At 42.4% G+C, this 21,788-nt stretch overlaps 1 protein-coding gene across 2 annotated transcripts; it reads left to right on the top strand.

Annotated features, from left to right (window-relative positions):
- Positions 1-482: 482 nt before the first annotated feature.
- Positions 483-17,287, top strand: LOC116950519 (ras-related C3 botulinum toxin substrate 1). 2 transcript variants are annotated; one of them, XM_032968364.2, is made up of 6 exons: positions 483-712; positions 1,664-1,735; positions 6,175-6,292; positions 8,544-8,606; positions 8,739-8,898; positions 11,733-17,287. In XM_032968364.2, the coding sequence occupies exons 1-6, from the start codon at positions 678-680 to the stop codon at positions 11,864-11,866; spliced, it is 582 nt and encodes a 193-aa protein (XP_032824255.1). In that variant the 5' UTR covers positions 483-677; the 3' UTR covers positions 11,867-17,287. The 2 variants fall into 2 exon arrangements, with proteins under 2 accessions (XP_032824255.1, XP_032824256.1); XM_032968365.2 differs by having other exon boundaries at positions 484-712; positions 11,736-17,287.
- The last annotated feature ends 4,501 nt before the right edge of the window (positions 17,288-21,788 follow it).

Consider the following 21,788-nt stretch of genomic DNA (forward strand, 5'->3'; position numbering starts at 1 on the left):
TAATTAAGTAACAGATAGTGTACATCATTTGTTCACTCGAGAGAAAAAAATATACCGACTAAGGATTGGAACGCTTCCAAGAAAGAGGACGGCGGAGCAGGAAAACTGCTGGAGCTGAGTGAATGATTAACATCGCGACACTGCGAGAGATTGCGGAGATTTGGGAGGCTTTCATCCAGCAGTGGATTCACCATGGATGTTGATGAGCAGATAGATTGTTTGGTGACACTGCATTGGCAATGGTGAACACGTACAAATAACATAATAAGCTTAACAGTGGCCTTAAAAGAAAATAAACAAACAAAAAAAACATCCCAGGCGACGTTTCGGGCAATGACCCTTCTGCAGAGCACGTGTTCTTTGAAGGAAGGCCAGTGGTGGTTAGTGACCAAAAGCGTCGAATTGTATCGCAAACGTTGACCTCATCGCAGACGGGGGCGCGGTCTAATACACCGAGGCGGGGCCTCCCGCACGGGGCGTGGCTACACTCAACAGAGCCCCGCCCCCCGCGCCCGGCTCTAGGCGTCGGCTCGCAACCTCCGCTCCGTGGGCGGATGAGTGCGACTCATTGACTGCTCCGCGGTTTTTTGCTCTTCAAAACACGTAACGCTTAATTCTGCTTGGATTTCCCTCTCCCCCCCTTCCACTTAAAAGTAAGGAGCAAGAACGCAGGCAAGATGCAGGCGATTAAGTGCGTCGTCGTGGGAGACGGGTGAGTGCGGTGCGGTTTAACTCCGGCCTGGTTAGGGCCTTGTGCGGGCTGCAGCCTCGGTTTCGCCTAAGCTTCCCTCCACGAGCGAGCGGCTCGGGGCGGTAGGGGCTACGAGGCAAGTGATGAGGGGCCTAAGAAGGGCGCGGCCCAGCGAGCGGGGTCTTTTTTTTGTTGTTTTAAAGGTTATGCGTGGTTTATGTTTATGCACTGAATTGTATCGTGTGCCCGTGTTCAAGTGTGTTGCGTGGACTGTATTACATTTTTTTCTATGTTGTATAATGTATGTGCGTGTGTTAGTGTCCCATGTGTGTATTGTATGTGTACTGTGTATCTGGGTGCTGGTTGTGTTGTGTGCCTATTCCATATGTTGTGTCTTTTATGTCTTGTATGTCTTTGTTCCATATATTTTTGTTGAGTTGATCGTGTTTGTGTCTTCACATATTGAATGGCAGTTGTATGTGTGTAGAGAGCTGTGTGTGACATTGATCCCAGGTTCCAGTCTTGGCCAGGATCACCGCTGGAATGTATTTCAATATTTCCCGGATCTTTAGCTAGATTTATATTTTAACATTCGCCCGGCTCGGCCGCAAGCCAGATTCGGATGTGTTTTGATGCCGGGGTATCGTGGTTTGGTTCCGCACGGCAATTGGCCATTAGAAAACCTCACACCCATGAGTGTCCTGTGCTGGCTTGGCTCGCATGTGCCAGTGGAACAGGAGTATATGTGAGAAAGAAGGCCTCAGAACCCATCGGTCAGGTAAAGGTTACCATGGAAAACTGGGCCAAGCCTTGTTGCCTGGTTCATGAACCAAACCAGCTTGCTTCACATTGCCTGTAAAATGCAGTGTAAATAATTACCTGGCTTTGGTGCGCGTGTGTGCTGTAACACTGTCTTAATGGGTGCGCTTCTGTAGCACCATTTGCCTCAATGTATTGCATGTTCTCCAACAGAGCCGTTGGTAAGACGTGTCTCCTCATCAGCTACACGACGAACGCCTTCCCGGGAGAGTACATCCCCACTGTGTATGTATCCTGCTGCGCTTTCATCATAATGTATCACAAGCTAATAGTTAGTGTAATGGTAAGCATGAATGTCTCTAAAGCAAATTTCAAAGTGAAGCTTCCTTCCCCAATAAGTTTTACAGCCCTTTGTCAATTGACTACTGGGGTTATGCAGGTCGTGGGGGTTGTTTGTTCTTACATTACCGTGTTGGTCAGTGTGGGTTACGGTCCAAAGTGAGGAGCATTGTTAAAATATTTTAAACCATTTCCGAGGTGTAGGGATTTGTGCTATTTCTGAATACAATAGACCAAATTACAAAAAAAATCAGTAAACTTGAAGTTTCAAAACTAAGCGTTATTAAAGGGCAAGGCGAAGAGATTATCACAGCCATTGCCATTAATTAATGTCACCACATGGGATCTTAGAACTGCTGCAAAGCCAAATATTGACCTTTAAAATCTGATCTTGAAGTCTTCCACCATTTGGCTTTGGGTCTTTCACTTGCGCACATACTTATGTGCCTACTCATATGCTTGTCTCGGTAACCTGTGCACCCAACATCCTCTTCATGCACCTGAATACAACACTTCTCTACTCTTCCAAAGTGCTATATATTTAGTCCATTTAAACTTTACCCTCTTAATTATTGAGAAAATTATCTTCATCTCCACAGTCACCTGTGATGGATTTAGGTACAGCATGTTTTTTTTTCCACTGCTGGATGAAGTTCCTTCCAACACCTTGTCAGTCATGGATTGTTGTTTGATCTTGCTTCACATTGGTCAGTGCATAATCGCAATCACTACATAAATGTGCAATCCTCTTACCTCATTATTCTCACTTCCTATTGACAATTGTGATAAAAATGTTAGAGGATTATCCCTTACCACCACCATCAGCTTAATTTTTAACAACTCATCCTAGGTTTCCAGTATCCAGCCAGCCTCATTACCATAACCTGAGCATTGTCTGCATGGATTCTGTCGGGGAGACATGATGTGGTGGCTGGTAAGGCAATGAAGAGTTGTTAATCCTCTCCCAATATTGTGGCTGCCTTTGACCCACTAAGATCATCCTCTGCCATTGATAATGTGACTCGCTATCCTTTTGTGGCATAATCACTACTGAAGACTAATCTACTTGAGGTAGATATGCCACTTTGTTATCCTACACCCTAGACCAGAGGCCCTTTAAGCAGCACTTTAATACAACTCCTGCTCATGATGTTTCCCTTCTCCCCAATTATGATGCAGGGGTTGGATTCTAGCCGTTAAATATCCCACTGCTGAGCAAAGATCTCCCCAAGTGTATTACACTCTTCAGTCTCTTGCCACCTCCATCCAGTGCGTTTCTCCAAACATCTAATCTCATCCCTCAATCAATTTTTTGCCATGGACCATATCCCAGATATATAGGTGTTATCAGCATAAGATTCACACGTTATGGCCGACAATTTGTAAACGTCTGAAGGTCTAAGTGTGTTGGCATGTTGACACGTTCTTTTTTGTTGACAGATAATGGGTTATTGCCTCTGAAGGTGGACATCTTTGATTTGTGTCAAGTGGAAAATTCATTAAATGAATGCCAGCTAGCAACTGCGTGTTTCTGATATATGAAAATTGTATACAGCATAAAATACAATGGTATTGTCCGTTTAACACGTAGGCTTTCGCGACCAATATCATCCATAATACACAAATCTGGCTGCCGCCTGAAAATGCTGGTTGTAATTACTGGCGAAACGTCGTACTCAGATTGTAAATGTTGTGGATTTGCTCTCCAACACACGATCTAACAAAATAGCCTGTATTATGGACAATGGTATTGATAGTAATATCGGTGCTTTCTAGTGTGGGTGTAGTGATGCATCAGTTCCTGTTTACATGAGAAACCTTACTAATTGGCTGTGTCAGGTGGTGGCGGGTTTAACGGCACATTTATATCTTGACTTAAAGCTTTCGTGACTGCAGGAATTCATATTCTTGGGTCTTTCGGTAAAGCCACGTGACTTTACCAAAAGACCCAAGAATAAGACATTTATATTTACACGATCTTACAAAAAAGCCTGTAATATGGACAATCGTATTGATAGTAATATCGGTGCTTTCTAGTGTGAGTGTAGTGATGCATCAGTTACTTGATTAATATACATTCTTAAGCTTACCATCCGTGTATTGAATTAGGTGTAAGAATCAACAATGTGCGATTTGTATAATATTGTGTTGTAATGGGTTCATGTGAGCCGCTACAGCCACTCGAGGCCATTACACAACAATGTTAAAGAATATATGTTTAAGTTGAATCGTGATCTAGAATCATAATTGTTCAATTTAGAGGGGAGAATCATTACTCATCAATTTTAATCACGGAGTGGTTTCTCCATGCAGTTTTAAAATAAGCACAACCTCACTCTTGAATGATGTAAGTTATATTACATTTGAAGCATCGCCTTGCGGCTGTGCTGCTTTAATGTCACAGCTGCTTCTGGGTTCTGCCTAGGCTGGAGGCAACGGTACAGACATATTTAGCAGGGGGACAGGCACATCGAGAGATGGAAGAAATGAGCCATGGGGTGCAGAGCAGGTAGGGTGAAGGTTCACCCAAAGCCATTTTAACGATAAATACAGCCCTATGCAGATTAGGTGGAGAGGGTCCCCAGAAACAAATACTAAGGGCAACATGGAGAGAAATAGAGATTGAGAGAGATGGACATAGGTAGACATGGAAAGATGCACGGAGACAGACAAAAGACTTGTAGAGAGATGTAGAAAGAGACATAGACGTGGAGAGACAGGCAAAATATAGCAAGACATGAAGAAACAGAGATCCAGAGAGAGATACACATAGTTACACATGCCCTACATGTGTTTTTGCTCTACAGCCACATTCCAAATGCCAAAGACCACACAGTACTGTTAGTCCACTCGTCAATTTAAGCACGTTACTCTGATTTTCATCAGTGATTTGTCTGTTCTTAGAGTGCCAGTGCTAAAAAATATATGGAAGACACCCTGTCAAAACTTAGCCATAGGCTCTTGCCTATAGCCTGGGGAGAAGGGATGCACACCCTTTTCACAAGTGTGCCCCTAACGCTCTAGGCTAGACATTGAAAGCTGTGCCCACTCGGGTTGCCGTGTGGACAGACTGCCCTCTGTCGCGATCTATTCCAGCCGATTCACTTAAATATGGTCATTAAATGGGGGCATTGGCAAGCTTTCCTTGAGGGAACTAAACTCGGGTGGTAAACATTTTGGAGGGGATGGGTATTGGATAGAGGTGGTTTTGGTTAAATCCACTCAAAAAATAGCCAGCTTCTACGACACTTACAGGCTGCCTTTTGTCTGCAAAAACTGTAACACCAGAGTTTTTACTTTCATAGACACAAAAGAATACACACATTTTACAGGCTTGCCTTAGATTTTGTAAAGTATCTTATATCTTTACAAAATGTAAATGCACCTGTACACTCCTTTTGTCATAAGACTGCTGGATCAGGGCCATGCCATTTGGGCTATCAGGGTTATTTGACCCTACTTCACAGCGCTGGTCAGTGTGGATTGAACGTGAGGAGCATATATGTGGAAGCATAGAAGTACAGTACAATAATGGATTTGTTTTTGCTGCCCTGTGAAGCCCACAATGTAGCCCTGCATCTTGGCAGCGTAGTTTGGAATTAAGGAGTAATTTTAATTTGCTGGTATACATGTATGATGATCGAATAATATTGTCGTGTAGGTCAGCAGAGTGAAGGTGAATTTACTAAAATTGTGTGATTAAGCATAGTTATATGGATACTTCAGAGGAAAGTTTTAGACAGTAGGAGCAGCTCAACACAGGAATATCTATCGTGGATTTAAAGACGATCCGTGGAAGATTGTAAAGGTGATTAAAGGCCATGCAATATTATTATAAGGGATGATGGTCAGTGGTCGAGACAAACCACAGTGGCGGGCAAAGGATGGGATATGCATTAAAGGATGTCCACCACGGCGATAAAATCATCTCGTGTGTGTCAGATTTAAAGATTGGATTGTTGCATCACGAGACCCTGAGAGATGACAGCAGCTTGGAGGTTGCATTCATCCATAAGTACATAGCTAATGTTTGATTAATTATTGTTTAAACCTGAAATTGATCAATTCATTGGCATGTACCAATAATATCTTTGTAAACTTGACAATCTTGTTGGGTGGTGGATTGTTCATGACAAGAATTCTGTCGTAAAACTACTACGTGGCCTAACCCAAAAACAAATGTAGATTACAGTATTGGCTATGACAAACCAACGTTTTAAGTCGACTATCGATATCCGTGGATGGATTATCTTGGTTGCAAATTAACGGTGCATGCAAAATGAACCCGACAAGCAAGCTGATCCTTGTGATTGTGTACAGCAGCTCGTATTCCCTGGTAGTTGTCTAATAAAGGAGGGGGGCGGCTGTTTGTGCTGACCGCACAGATTTGACAACTACTCTGCGAACGTGATGGTGGATGGCAAGCCGGTGAACCTCGGACTGTGGGACACAGCCGGACAGGAGGACTACGACCGTCTGCGTCCACTCTCATACCCTCAGACAGTGAGTTCTCTAAGTGCACACTCGTAGTAGAACTGGCTGCCCAATTAGTGAGTTCTAAGTGCACACTCGTAGCAGAACTGGTTGAATAAGATAGGAGGACGCTGGGTAGCTCTGGTGTGAAGAGCTGGCATAGCTGCGATTCTTTGTTAGAATGTGGGTTTTGGCTACCTGTGATTAAATCAAGTTCTCAAGTGTGGCGAATTGATTATCCTCAGGTGGGATACCAATGCCTGCACACACAAAAATCTGTCACATTCAATTTGGTTGTGCACTTAAATTGGCTGCACTATAGCTCTGATAATTTTTAATATCAGTTTGATTGTCATGTGACAAGCATTTCTCTGCCAGAATGGGTGGAAAAGTGGTTGCCCCATAGAGGGACCACAGGGATCTCATAAGTTGTTCTGTGATATCCACTCCGTGGACCGTTCTCTAACACGAAGGTTTGCACTGCTCTTTGAGTGATCTGAATGGATTATTTGTCTCATAACATGACACCGATAGCATAATTGGCATACCATTTAGAAAAAAAATATTTTTTTAAATGCACGTACCTGAGTTGATATTTTCCTCATCTGAACGTCGGCTCACCTAAACTGTTGCTTCGTTCATTCATTTTCAGAGATCTCCACACTTTTTTGTATACATTGCCGCACATTGTTTGAAGTGCTTATAGCTGAGTCGCAGTTGTTTCCTAGGAATTGCAGAATGAGATGTTTCCACTTGCAGGCATGTGACCAAATCACCTGAAATACACATCTCTAGAGATCTCAGAAGCCAGAGTTTTGCCTGGATAGTGCTTGGATGAGCAACCACCATGACAAATACAAGTGTTTGCTTTCTACCTTCAGTAGAGGGCAGTGCAGCAAATCCTTTTAATTGCTGTATCATGCTCCAGCATCTGTACTGCCAGTGGTGAAGCCCTCACCCAGCGGTGGGTTGACAAAAGGGCTCTACATATGGTGTCTAAATGCTTTGCAGTTATGAGACATGCGTTTTGGAAAGTGGTTATTGAAAGGATGAATAGGGTTGTGGGTTATATTATTTGAAAAATGTTGAAATTATTATAAAGCTATCGAGGCATGGGTGAGCAGTTGATACAGTATGAAGACTGACGTAAGGCAGGCAGTTAATCGTAAGGTCATCGGGTCTCTCACAGGCACAAATGGCAGCAGTGTGCAGAGTATGGGAGAGGAAATTCCAAACATCAGAGGCAACAGAGGAGCATCCCCCTATGGAGTAGAGGTCGACTGGTAGTGTTGTTTTAGGACGCCTTGGTTACTAAGTTGTACAGTTAAATGTTGTATCTTTATGGTATCTGCTTGCTATAAGTTAAATTGTTTAAGCCACGAGTGAGGACCTTTCTTGATCAGAATTTTATCAATTTATTGGCATTTATAAATAATATCTTTGTCAACTTGACAATCATGTTGGACGGTGGAGTGTTCATAACAATAATTTTGCCATAAAACTACTACATGGCCTAACCCAAAAAGGAATATGGAATACAATATTGGCTATGACAAACCTACATTTGAAGTCAACTATCAATATCCGTGGGTGGATTATCTTGGTTGCAAATTGAGGGTGCATGCAAAAAAAGCCGACAGGCAAAGCCGGTTTAATGATTAGATGCCCCTCACTCTGACTCAGTGCAGGTGTTGACGCAATTTATTTATGAAACAATAAAAACAGATGACACATTCTCGTCTTCACCACCATTCTACATAAGTAAGCAATACATGCGTTTTATAGCCTAATTTACATATTGTCCATCTACAGAGGTAATGCAGACAACTAATAAACAAACAATAGGTCTACCCTTTACACTTGTACCTCACTGCAAGAACCCCTGGGTTCGACTCTTGACTCTGGTGCCTTGCAGTGTGTGGAGTTTATATTTTCTCCCACTATTCTGCATGGGGTTCCTCGGTTCTCTGGTTTCCATCCATTTACTAAAAACAGTGTAACTAGCATTAGTTAATCATCCCAATGCTGATATTTTTTTTTTAAATTACTCGGTGATGCTTTCCTAAGTAAAAAAAAGCATAAATATATAAATACACGTATATACCGTGCCAAACACAGCAACATTACCTAAAGTAGTTTTGACCAAAACCCAAATGGAATTGGTCACAAATATTGCTTTGAGAGTCTTACACAGGAGAGTGTTCTTGGTGAATATAATAAGAGTTTAATGTGAATAGGCTTTGCTTTATCCTAAGTGTATGTTGTGGATTTGTTTTAACAGGACGTGTTCCTGATCTGCTTCTCTTTGGTGAGCCCGGCCTCCTTTGAAAACGTCCGTGCCAAAGTGAGCATGGCTACATTCACACAATCCAACTCAGGTTGTCGTGCAGTGCAGTATACACAAACACAAACCCGCAAACATAAACGCAAACAAACACACGATAACACACTTAACCCTTAATCTTTTTTCATGCAGTGGTACCCGGAGGTGCGCCACCACTGCCCCAACACCCCCATCATCCTGGTTGGCACCAAGCTCGACCTGCGGGACGACAAGGACACTGTGGAGAAGCTGCGCGAGAAGAAGCTGGCGCCCATCACCTACCCACAGGGCCTGGCCATGGCCAAAGAGATTGGTAGCGATAATGCACCATCGTGCAGCCTTTCCTGCACTTGCAATTCCCACAGTGATATGAGTTGGTGCCATTCTTCCAGCTAAAATGTTATCAAGAAGGCACTTTCTTTCAAACACGGCTATAATAGTCTTCCAATAAAGGGGTTATGTTGCCATATGGAATTACTAAAATGACTCGACAAATATAATATTCATGTAAAAAAATCACCTTTGAATTAACTGAAAATCACAAACTAATTCTGGAACGCAAAGTCCATTGCTCCAGTAATTGGCCAGTACAGGACTAAACTGGGGCTGCGTGGCATGTCTGTGCAGTTTCGATTTAAAGCTTTCGTGACTGCAATGATTCATCTTCTTTGGTTCTTTCGGTAAAGTCACGTAGAATGATAATAAAATAATAAATTGATAAAATAAAATAACACAATAATATTCTCACGACGTTTCGGCCACAACACAAGCAGCCTTCATCAGGTGAAGGGGGCGAGACTGTCTGGTAGGACAGCGCTGGAGTGAAAGAGCCACGTTCAGATACGGCCTTTAAGCTGTGTGAGAGGAACAAAGCGCCTTGACAAAGGAATTAGCATATAATTTAGCATTGAAATGGCTGAATGATTAGCTTGTGACTGGTCACAGAAATAGCTATGTTAAAAGTTAAAGCATACACACCCGCAGAGGCACCCATTGTTAAAGGGATTAGCATAGAATTTAGCATTGAAATAGCTAAGTTAAAGCATACACATCTTGACAATGGAATTAGCATAGAATTTAGCATTGAGATAGCTGAGTGGTTAGCTTGTACCTGCTGCAGAAATAGAGCTTGTACCTGCTGCAGAAATAGCTACGTTAAAGTCAGAGCATACACATTCACCGAGGCCCTTAGTACAAATCAAACAGGAGAATTTAGCATTGAAATAACTAGGCGAATCCAGCATTGAAACAACTGAGTGATTAGCTAGTGACTGGTCACAGAAATGACTACACATCTGAGCTATTCACAGTTCTATATAGTGAACCAATAAAAACTAAAATATAAATTACCTTCATGTTATCAATAAACTCTATATTCTCCAATCAGCTAAGCTACCAACAATAAGTCGTTATATATCACAATGCTATATATTTATCAATTTATTATTTTATTATCATTCTACGTGACTTTACCGAAAGAACCAAAGAAGATGTCTGTGCAGCTTGAAGTCACGGCTAAAAACAATGCAGCGTTTCTTTTCACGATGTTTTGTTTTTGAGCTTCTGGAGTGCAATTTTAAAAAGAGAAAAATATATCCCATTTTGTGTTATTTAGATGTCCCCAATACCCCTGTTATATGTGCAACATGGTATATTTGCTCACATTATCTAGAGGACACATTGTACGCACATACTCGTGCATAGTTGCAGATACATGTTAACACACATAATCTCATTGACACATCTATAATTTAATTTTGCGAGCTAAATGTTCAGTGTCATATCCATTAGTTATCAGTGTCATGCGGAAAGGCAAAGCTTTATTTTTTACCTCCGTGGACCGTTGGAGTAGCGGGGAGGAGCAGTGGAACTTTGGTTAGAGTTCTGTGCCATGAGCCCAATTTCCCAAGTTCAATTCTGGCCCCAACTAACATTGGGGAAGGGTGATTTCTGAACTGGTCCTGGGTCAACCGCCATAACTAACGCCGGGAGGATTGCATACATTAATGGATTGTCAAAGGGCTGTAAATAGGAAATATGATCAATAGACGTGTTGGTAGAATGTAATTGATGTTAACAGCAACTACTCTATTGAAGTTGGCATACTCCCAAGAACCTCAGTAGGTTTGACTGCAGATACTCCAGGGAATAAATATGCTTGTTTCCGTCTGACAGTATATTTTTATACAAATTACATTCTGTATTCTTGAAGCTGTTAATCGAGTTTTGGAATCATTCATTTGTAGGAGTTGTAGCAGGCTCATGCCTCTTCTCGTTATCATCTAATTAGATTTCCTCACATTTCAGAAACAGCTTGATGGGTTTAGAAGGCTTTTTTAAAATAAAGAACCGAGACTTTGCATTTCATATGTTTACCTTAAGGTAGCAGACTCATAATTTGGTTCTTGTGGTCACATGATCTGTTTGTGAGACTCCTCGCTTTTCTGAACATGCCACTTTTTTAAATTGGATTTTAGAAATTAATAATCATAACCTCCGTCAATAGTAAGATACTTGAGCCCATTTTTAAGTCTGCTGCTAGCCATCCGTTCTTCACATTGCTTTCGTGCAAGCAGCCAGACAAGCTTCTGGTATGTGTGAAACACTTCAACCCATGACGATTCATGAAATGTTTATTAGATTTGGTTCATTTTAGAGCAAAGATTCTGCTTTGGTAACTTGCTATTGATGTTATCGGACAGCTGCTAGAATCTTAATTGTACATTTGTATTAATTCCTAAGTTGTATAGCCACATTGATATGTTTACTGTTTGCAACTACAGTATGTCTATTACAAGTTGTGTTTTAGGCCGGAGAATTAGCTGATCTATAATATTGTAATGAGTTGTAGCAGTAGCGCTGTGGTTAGCATACTGTGTTACAAACTCAGCAACGTGTTTTGTTCCTGACCACAGTTATAAATATTGAGCGATGTCTGAATCTATTGGACCCTTCCACCGCCACCAGTCTGCACTGACCAGTGTGTTGAACTATAGTAAAAAAAAACTGCATGTAGAGGTCTTCCTCCAGCTGTGGATTTTACATACTGCTGTAAAGTCCTATCCTGTCCAGGAATGGTTCTTTATATGCACATTGCGCTGGTCCTGCTGCGTTGCTTTACCCGGTGGCTTGTGTGTGGCGTGCGAGCAGGAGCAGTTAAGTACCTGGAGTGCTCGGCGCTCACCCAGCGCGGCCTCAAGACCGTGTTTGACGAGGCCATCCGCGCCGTGCTGTGTCCCCCACCCGCCAAGAAGCGCAAGAAGAAGTGCCAGCTCCTGTAGATCGCGGCTTAACTCTCCACACTAACGACGCGCACTACGAGTGGAAGGGAGCGGACGAGCACCACTTGCGTCCAGAGGTTACCGCGAGCGTCAAGTGGTAACATTGTTTTTGGGTTGCGTTCCGGTTGGCTTCATTGTTGGGCTACATGTAGAGGCTGACACTGCAGGTGATGCTGACAAACACTATTAAAACAAAAAAAATTGCGTTCTGCGCGATATTGTTTGCAAGATATTAAAACACACACACACACACGTGCTCATTTTCTCACCGATTTAATGTGCGGCACATGTCTGGTACCTCTTCGTATCGTGTACATAACCACACCGCTTTAATTGTAGAATTTGGAGGACCACTTCTGACCAACTTGTACACGGACATAAGAGTATAATAGGGATCAATTCACCTGGCAGAAAGACCCTATTGACATTCATAATTTCTTACTATGGTGACAGAACGGAATAACAACGAGCCAGTGCTGCTGATAATCTTTATTTGAATACCAGCTGCTCGCTTAACATTAATCCAGGATCTAAAGTGTAGTGAGATCAACGGTTTCAACTTGAGCACAAATAATTCCATAAAAAACATCCGTCATATATATGACTCTCTCCTTAGCTCGCTACAAGGGCTACATTTTAAAAGGGGATCTAAAAATCAATGTTAAGCATAGAGCGGAATTAATCACCATTATTGTTGCTCACAAAAGATGTCTTTGCAACTAACCTTTAAAAAAACAAATGCAGTGTCCAGATCACAAAACACTAATAAAAATAATGTAGAAGTGATAAAATGACTGAAAAATCATCCGCATAATGGTTTTGGTGAAAGTTGAATTTTGTAAATGCTGAATGAATTGAAAAAAGTACTGCAAGATTAGGGTATGAACTGAATGTTTACAATTCGACCGTTACACTAATGGTTACAGAATTAATGTTTAAGCCGTATAACCTGCAGTTAGTAAAAGATAAACGCATTGATTGAACAGCGGTCTTTGCCGTTCCATTAAATTCTTGTTATCAGCCTTTTAAGTTTTGTATTTCCCAATTATATTTCTGTTGGTTGTTCACTTTCCGTGTTTTGTGTGGGAAGGTTAGGAATTGCATTAACGGTTCCCACCACACAAACGAAACAACGCAAAGCTTTCATCATCATCACTAACACCGGACACATTCTATTCTGGTCAATCTCGACGCCGTGTCAAGGTTTTGCCAGTCGTCTCCTGAATGCGTAGGAACGTGCAGATGAATTAATATCAGGGCGGGGGGGCATGTTTTATGGCGATGCATATTACAGTGTTACAATGCATGTGACTAGTAGACTATTGGACTGCATACGTCTAGGATTGTGAGGTTTGCTGTGAGGTGGTGTTTGTCAATCTCTTGTCGGCTTGTATGTTCACAATGCCTGGGAGAGGAAAAAACACGATTAAAAACGACCACACTACAGACACTGCAGTGGCAGCAATTATTAATAATCTTAGTTAAATTCAATGAGACACCATTTCAATAAGTTGCCACAGTACATATGTACTGAATCAGAATCACAACGGTTACATTGGAGGAATCCAATGAGCTATGAAGCTTTTTTTTTTACACATGTCCACTCTGGGCGGGTTAGCAAGTAACACGTGCAAGCAGTCTTAAGGAATTTCGCGTGATAATGCGCAATCAAGAAGCTTGTAAATCTGTCAAATGCAACTTGAAAACAGTGAATTCTTGATTGTGTGAGAATAATGACACAATGCCTTCCAAATTGCCAAATGCAGAGCGGATGAAACAGAAAGTGCAGCCTGCACCATAGACGTGTGAAGTGTTGCTGTAGATACATCCACCTTCCGTGAATACACTTCTCTTTGGAAGGTGTGAATGCCAAAAACACGTGGGTCTGGCACGATGGAAGGGGGGGCCTGCCTTTATTTTGTGGTTCGGTTTTAGTGTTTTTATTTGCTATTAACATAGTTTACCCCATATTGTTAACTTCATTATTACAGTAGTAGTCCCCCAATATCAGTCCTATAATATGTATTGTTGCTATTCGTATATTACCCAGGGCCAGCACGTTATCTTTTTATTAGTTGACAATTTTTTAAAAATATTGTATTTAAATGTACCTTTTAAAATTGTGACTAATTAAATAGAACAATGTAGCACCCTCGTATCCGTTGTGATGTCTATATAGGTATTTGGATGAGATAGGTGTTCATTTTAAACTGATATCAGACCACATTTACCTTTGTTATGGTATCCCTGTGTTTCATATGATGCAGAGTCATGGCAGTGTAGAAACTTCACCACAGGCACAATATTGTGGTGGTGAATTTTTTAGTTATCCAGTTGGTCTGGCCAGATATTGTGGTGGATTATTCCTACCTCGTCAAAGACATCTGGCAAGCTTGCACGAGTAAGCCAAAATACCCACTGTAGAGGCTCTAGAACTGTCTAGTGAACACCACTGTGCCAACATTGGCATGCAATTCCCGGGGCTGCACCTCTGTCATACAAATTGATGATCGTTGGCATAGCTACAGATCCCCTGGCTTCTGATGGTCTCGGGGTTCCAGAATCAATACGACAAATGTGATAAGTTGGACTGCTGGTTTTTTTACAGATACCGTGGCAACATCAGTACACAATATTTAAAAAAGAAATTTGCTCATAACCGATTTTAATTAAGTGGTTCCAATACATTTTGTGTGAAACTCACCGATTACCAGGCACGGATATAACAATGTTTGGCATTGTGCCGATCCCTGGTGGATACAACTACCACTGGTGGTATATTTACGTCATTTGAATACCGCAGAAGTCAAATTTGGAAGCCGTGGTAGTGACTGAAACTTCTCACGGCTCCCACTCAACTTTGCACCGCTATCATACATTATAATAGCCATATTGCTGTGTCCCCGCCGCACTCGACCACAATCGTGGCTTTCAATGTAAAAAATAGGGCCAAAGCACCCTGTGTCAAATTCTCTAGCTTCACATCTCAACACGAACACTGCCTGCTATTTTCACTGTAACGAGATGTGTGAACAAAACGGTTTTTATGGAAATCTGGTACTTAGGTGGCAAGTGTATATTTCATCTACGAGTCAATTTAATCTCGCCTCGTAGGGTTGATTTTCAGTTTGAGAGCCCCTTTTTAATTCGCCTAATTTACGTTAATGTGTTTAGGGGCAATTCGCTCTTTGTACAGACACTGGTACATTATCACTGTTCATGTTTTTCAGCACAAATAAGCTGAGCATGCTGTGTATTAAAAACGTAAACAACATTAAAAGAGGTAACCACCATGTAACGAACCATCGGTTCCTAATTTTTTATTGACCAATAATTCCCTACCCTTGAAAATGTCTTATATTCCCATTACAATTATAACAACTCGTCAGAAGTGTTATATAGCTTATGAGCAAAGTATTTAATTGGGGGGGGGGGGGGGGAACTAATTGTGGCATCGCCACCTGCTGGCAGGCAATACCCAGTTGCAGGTCAGCGGCGTCTACTTTGTGTCGCATAGACAGTTGCCACCGGGGATCTCCAAGGCTCGATTGTCTTCAGGCAATGGCATGGTTGAGATGATGTGACTTCGGGTGCTTTCAGATGCCGAGGTATTTCAATACCCGATAAATGAAGATCTTTACAAATAAAGTAATGGTGAGTTCATCTATAACTAATGTTGCTGACAGAAGGCAGAGCTATCGAGGAGGGAGCAATGTGGAGAAACCCCTTTCCCCCCCCTTATGTCTCATCAGATCCTCGGCACTTTCACTGATCCCTCCTAATGCTTGAGCCCCCAATGATGGTGTAAGCCCATTACACTAAACTCAGCTTAACAGGTTAGTGAGTTTTTTCAGTTTGTGTAGCGTTTTCTTTAGTCCATGGACTGCATTGCCACGTTATGCTTATGTAATATAACGCTACTTTTCCTCAATCCTCGGAACTACATTCATTAAGTGTAACTGCGTAGGAAATCGCGGTTGTGCTGTATAGCTCTCAGCGATATTTTTGGGGTTGTACCAAATGTTGTTCGGGGCGATGTCCAACTGGTTCCTGAAGAAGCTGCCAGTACGTGGAGTGAAACGTCGGACATCCTGCCGAACAACACCCAGTACAGCCCGAAAGCAAAGTGAGTGATACGCAACAGCATGTGGCTTGATAGGAAGTCTATGTCGAGGCTCCAGAAGTTTCACATGCAGAACGCCACAAAATGTAGCATTATCTTGTGAATTGTTCGTGTGCCACCTTCCTTAAACTTGGCTCCCCCATGTACAAAATAAGTGCAGTAGATCATGCACCCAACATATCTTTCTCACTCTTGTAAACAAGCCTCATAGAACCATACCTGCATGTGGTAGAATAATTCACGCAGCCCTTTCCAAAACTGCCTCGATTGTTTAAAAAAAAAATTGCGATGAAATCACATCTGCAGGGTAATTGGAAGTCCACTATTGACAACCACCGTTCCTGCTGTGCTACTTTACCACGAGCCCTGGTGACATGCTCTCTTCGAAATGAGAAACTTAAAAGTGACTTGCTGCGTACACGTTATGGCGGTCATGCTGCAATACTATCCGATGAGTTGGGGTTTTGTGCCGCGTGTTTGTTGGGTCGTGATGTCTGGATTTTGAGAACAGCGAGCTAGCGCAATTTCAGTTTTGAAGAAGCTCCCAGGACGTGAAGCGAAACGTTTGGGGACGTCATGCCGAACTAAACGCGGCACAGCCCGAAAACATGGGGGAAGAGCCGTAACACCGAGTCGATTTTAATTTGCTGTGCATTGTGGTGAGTTTAAAGGAAAATCAGACGATGCAGACATTAGCACCTTCGTGTATATTCGCTATTTGTCAAAAGGTTTTTCATTTTGTTAGTGAACGCAAGTGAACTGGTCAGGCTGCTTGTCAGATTTTTCCAGGTTCCTTAAGAAAGTGGCAAAGTGGTGTCGGTGATTTGCTACGAGCTTAGTTTCGTGTTAAACTTCTGGTGAACGAATACGCGTTTAAATGTAACTCCTAAACCCTACATATGAAGTCTTACTGTTCGTCAAAAATAAATCGTGTAATAAAATGTTAACCTCATGACTTTGGTAGTTACCCCTTAATCATGACTTTAACTTCATAAACTTTAAATATATTGATAAAACCTTATACAATTTCTAATTTGTAAACGTTACCAATAAGACATTTCTGTATGTTACTATTTTTTAGATCTATTGAAAGGTTTGTTTTGACAAATAATTCAGCTTTTCCGTGGTATATAATGACAGTTTTTGGTTTCCACTGACGCAGGTGTGCTCGTTGTCATGTAGGTCCACTGCTAATAACCACGTGTAGCATATAGCGGAGACAATGAACACCTGTTTACCTTCGTACATTGATTTGTGACTTTTAGGCGAGTAATAAAAAGTGCATGAGGAAACTGGTACAGATGTGTGTGTATTTTTGATGTTTGAATTCACATTTGTTTTCCGTAAACAATCGTGACCAAATCACCCGGAATGTGCCCGATCTTGTCAGATCTCAGAAGATGAGCAGGATTGAGCCTGAACAGTGCTTTAGTTGGCGGCCACCATGCACAACAGGATTGTTATACGCTGTTGAGAAGCTGCAGGGTGGGCAGCAGAGGGCAGTGGACCAATATAAATTGTGTCAATTATACAAGTGACCAACGGAATTACAAACCAGATATGGGCATCCATCTCACGTCTTTTTAATATATTGGCATCCATCTCACGTATTTTTAAAGTAATGTACAAGATGACGTATGCACTTAAAAGTGCAGTGATGTAAATGGAGTCACTGGCGTTTAGTGCCAGCTACTGTCACAAGAGTGGAACTGTGCGTCTTGAGCCTCTCTCTGGCACCAGAGTAGGTATGGTGACGGTCAGAGAGAGGGCAAGTAAGGATGCGACAGTCTGGGTGAACCTGGGAGGGCACGTGACCGGGACAGGGTAGCGAGGGGGCCCAAAGGGTGGCTTGAGGGACACGTGGTGCTCGGTCGAGAACCTTCTGGTGAGATCCAGAAGGGAGCGTGGCCGAGGGCGGAGCGAGGCCACGCTCGGGAGCATAAAAGGGAGGTCCCGAGAGCAATCGCGGCTGTCTGCTGGAATGGAACCCTCGGTGCTACGTCTCTTTGGTCGTCGGTCTTTGGTCATTATGCTCGGCATTGTGGATCGGCAGTGTGTCGCTGACCTGACCTGTTCATATAGTTACCCTGTCGAGGTCTAGTAACTGTGTACGTTTATGTAGAAACCCTGCTGGGGTGTTATAATAAACGTGTTGCCTCCAAGTTCAAGTGTGGGCCTCCGTAGGACCCACTACAAAAGTATGTGATAATGTGAACTAATGGGAGATCTGTGTCAGGTGTAAACAATGTTGAACACATATTCTTAGTTCTTTCGGTAAAGTCACGTTGAAGGGAAACAACAAAATAATAAAATATATATAAAACAATAAAAAATTCTCACGACGTTTCGACCATAACACAAACGGTCGTCTTCAGGTGTGTTGGTTTGCATAAATTTATTTTTAAAACGGTGCATTTATTTATTTATAAAAAACGTTAGCGCCACGCGCAGCGATTTGGCAGTTTATTTAGGACTAGTCCATCTATATTCTGAAAAGAGGAGGGGGGAGACGAATTTTTTTTTTAATGTATGCTGTCTAAAAGCCACTGTAAGCGTGAACAATCAATTAAGACCTGAAATGGTTTATCAAAACTTTCAAATGATTGCTAAGATAGAATCCATCTTCTCGGTTGAAATTGTCTCTGTGCTTGTATATGTGGATAGCCTCATGAACGAATCTCTCATGGTAGCCAGATGGCTTACAAAGAACCTCTGTCTTGGAAAAGTCAATGGCATGTGAGCCTACTGAATTATAACAATGATCTGCCACGGCCGAGGTGTTGTTCCTACCGTGTTTAAGGTCTGCTTTGTGTTCACGAATGCGGTCCGAGACATGGCGTTTGGTTTCTCCAATGTAACTACTACCACAGAGGCAACTTAGTTTGTAGACACCAGGGTATTGTATGTCCGGAATCACATCTTTTACAGACGGAACCAGATCACGGATTTTATGTAATGTGTTGAAACGGACCTGGATCTTGTGTTGAACACATGTTGAACACGTCAAGTGAAGCTGCATGAGAGCCAGGTATGTTGACGTACATAGTTTGAGATGTCCGAAGACTTTTTGGAAACCTTAATGGGCACCCATCCCACTTATATTTTTTAAGAATGCATAAAATTGTGACAGACAATTCTAAATGAGTCATTCTCAATCTACAAATGAATCCAGCCCCCCCCCCCCATGCCATGTCGGTCATCGGTTTGTTTACCATACTTGACGCTGGTTTAGTGCGGGTCGCTTCTGATATTACTTGCCACTGAGGTTAACCATGGCCATGATTCAAACTGGTTTTCTGGGTTCATAGCACAGTGCGCTAACCACTTTACCACAACTCCATAAAACAATGTGACAATTAATGGGGGGTCTGAGTCATGTATAAGCAATGTTGGACAACACTTCGAGTTAATTTAGAAACCATAGACAGTGACATGCAGTTTGAGCCAGAATTGGACATTTATTCCACTATTGTTTTTAAGAATTATAGGGTGATTGGGCTGGGGAGGGGGAATACATCGCATGAAGCAGTGCCTAGTTAGGCAAAATTGTTGATATCAATGCTCCAAAACCTTCACCGACATGCACTGGCCAGCATGGTGAAGTATGGTCAGATAGCCCTCACAACCTGTACGACTTGGGGAGGTCCTCATCCAAAAATGTATAGATCATAGCTGGTGATGATTATTATTACAATTGTTTACCCAGGGAAGTATTTATTGAGTCTCATGACTCAGTAGGGGCGATGATTGCTATGTATATTCCAATTGTGAAACTTTCAAGTAAGTTTTCACAATTGTACCATGACACCCGCACAAATCTAGATTGAAAACTATTTTTTTTTTTACAAATGCTTTTTGTGTTTAGTTAGTTGTCCTTCCCCCGCACCTCTGATTAGCACGGTTGGCCAGGTACGGTACAAAGGAAGTTCAAAATACAATATATAAAATGGCCTATGCTTGCGAATGATGTCGCATCTACTGTGAGATAGACGACGCCTACTTTTAAGGTCAATAAAACGAGAGTATTCAACAGGACGGACGCTGGCTTTGAACCGTGAGCCTCTGCAACATGGGACGAATGCGTCATTTCACCGTGAATATGATGATCACGATGGGAGCAAATAATGACTATAATTTATGTGTGTGGCCAACGACTCTTTCGTGAGTGAAAAGTATACAGTAGAGAATTGCACACCACAATGTTGTACAATGCTCATAAACTCTGGGAAGGTTGGCAGCAGGTGAGATTTACAAAGCGTCCATGTACTTGCCCAGAATGTAAATTTGTTCACTGTACAGTGATTGCGTAACGCATGACTGATTAATGTTTTAGCCGTCATTGTGCCAATTATTGCGTTATGACAGCAAGTGGCTTATCATGGTTAGCATGGGCCCTCATGCAATAAATTAAATAGGGCCCACTGGCCAAAGGGGCCAGGCTTCAAAGGGGAGCGTGGGGGGAGGGGGAATGGCCATTTGGCCACGGTGCAGTTGCATCAACCTACACACTTGATAGCTAGGCACGGCCATTTAACAATTCGTGAAGGGGTATATTCTATCATTGTTGCCTGTGATTTTAGATGGCCTAATTCAACCAGGCGGAGTGCTCAAATGGGGGTAGAGTCAGAGGTGGCCACGTGGCTCAGAGGCCAGAGTGCTGAGCGGGCACCGCTGAGCGCTAGGTTTGAATCCAGGCAATGGTTCGTGGTTACGCCACAGTAACTTCGATTCTGCACTTAATTTGGATAAATTCCATCTCTAAAATTTTGAAGTATCAATTTGACTGCTGTCATGTGATGAACATTACTATCTGTAGGCTGGTTGAAGGTGGCAGGGTGAGACCCAGGACAGATTCGCGCCACGGTGGCGGGATATTCACTACCTCACCTGGTATATAGGATGGTCGTGGGATCGATCCCGACCCTGACCCCTGTTGTATATTCGGAGTTTGTGTGTCTCCCTCCCCGTGGTTGTGTGGATTTTTATCCGGGTTCTCCGGGTTTCCCTTCACATTTAGAAACATGCGTTTAGAGTATTTGGCTGGTATAAATTTCCACATCATTAGCCACTTCGTTGAGCTATCGTATGTGGCCAGGTTGCTTCTGAAAAAGAGCTACATCGCTCAGTGGGCCTTCCTAGTAAAAAAATAATAGTTTAGTTTTCACTCCATTAATGTGAGACGTGGATGGGAATTAAACTCAAGTTGCCAGGTTAATAGCATTTTTTGCTGTCTACTGACCTACTCTATTGATTTTAATACAAATCATATTTCAATGTTCTATGAAGTGTTTAACCCTTCTCTCTTCCCACCCCCAATTCCACCCCATGGTTTGCAAATGGGAAAGTTGAATACAGGTACCATATATGCATAGGTGTAAGGGTGTGTATGTTCTGTATATATGTATATATATATTGTTCATGTGGTCTCCCCGTGGCTTGCGAGTCGTGGGGAGTATTTGCCCATGCCTCCACGTTGGTCAGTGCGAGTTGAAGATGTTGAGCCCTGACATATGATGCACTGCCCTCTGCTGCCCATCACTCAGCCCCACAGCATAGAACACCAAGCGCTATCCAGTCTCAGCACTGCTTAGCTTACATGAACCCGACGAGCGAGATCAGGCGCATTCTGGGTATAATTGCAAATAATTGTAACTTGCTGACCCGCCCATACTGGACATCTGTGGAAAAAGAGCTTCATAGCTCATCGGATTCTTCCAGTCTTTGTGAATATTCAGATGTCATTGCAGTTTCGTTTCGCAAATGTGTGCAAAGAGAAAACAAAAACATGAATGTTACAAC

Source organism: Petromyzon marinus, chromosome 39 (genome assembly GCF_048934315.1).
Source record: "Petromyzon marinus isolate PM22_M1 ecotype Great Lakes invasive population chromosome 39, UKy_Petmar_22M1.pri1.0, whole genome shotgun sequence".
NCBI lineage: Eukaryota > Metazoa > Chordata > Hyperoartia > Petromyzontiformes > Petromyzontidae > Petromyzon > Petromyzon marinus.

Excerpts from the sequence above, each read along its gene's own strand:
- LOC116950519 (XM_032968364.2), top strand. The coding sequence starts at position 678 with ATGCAGGCGATTAAGTGCGTCGTCGTGGGAGACGG. Across the intron at positions 6,293-8,543 it reads CACTCTCATACCCTCAGACA|GACGTGTTCCTGATCTGCTT; the intron begins GTGAGTTCTCTA and ends TTGTTTTAACAG. Across the intron at positions 8,607-8,738 it reads TTGAAAACGTCCGTGCCAAA|TGGTACCCGGAGGTGCGCCA; the intron begins GTGAGCATGGCT and ends TTTTTCATGCAG.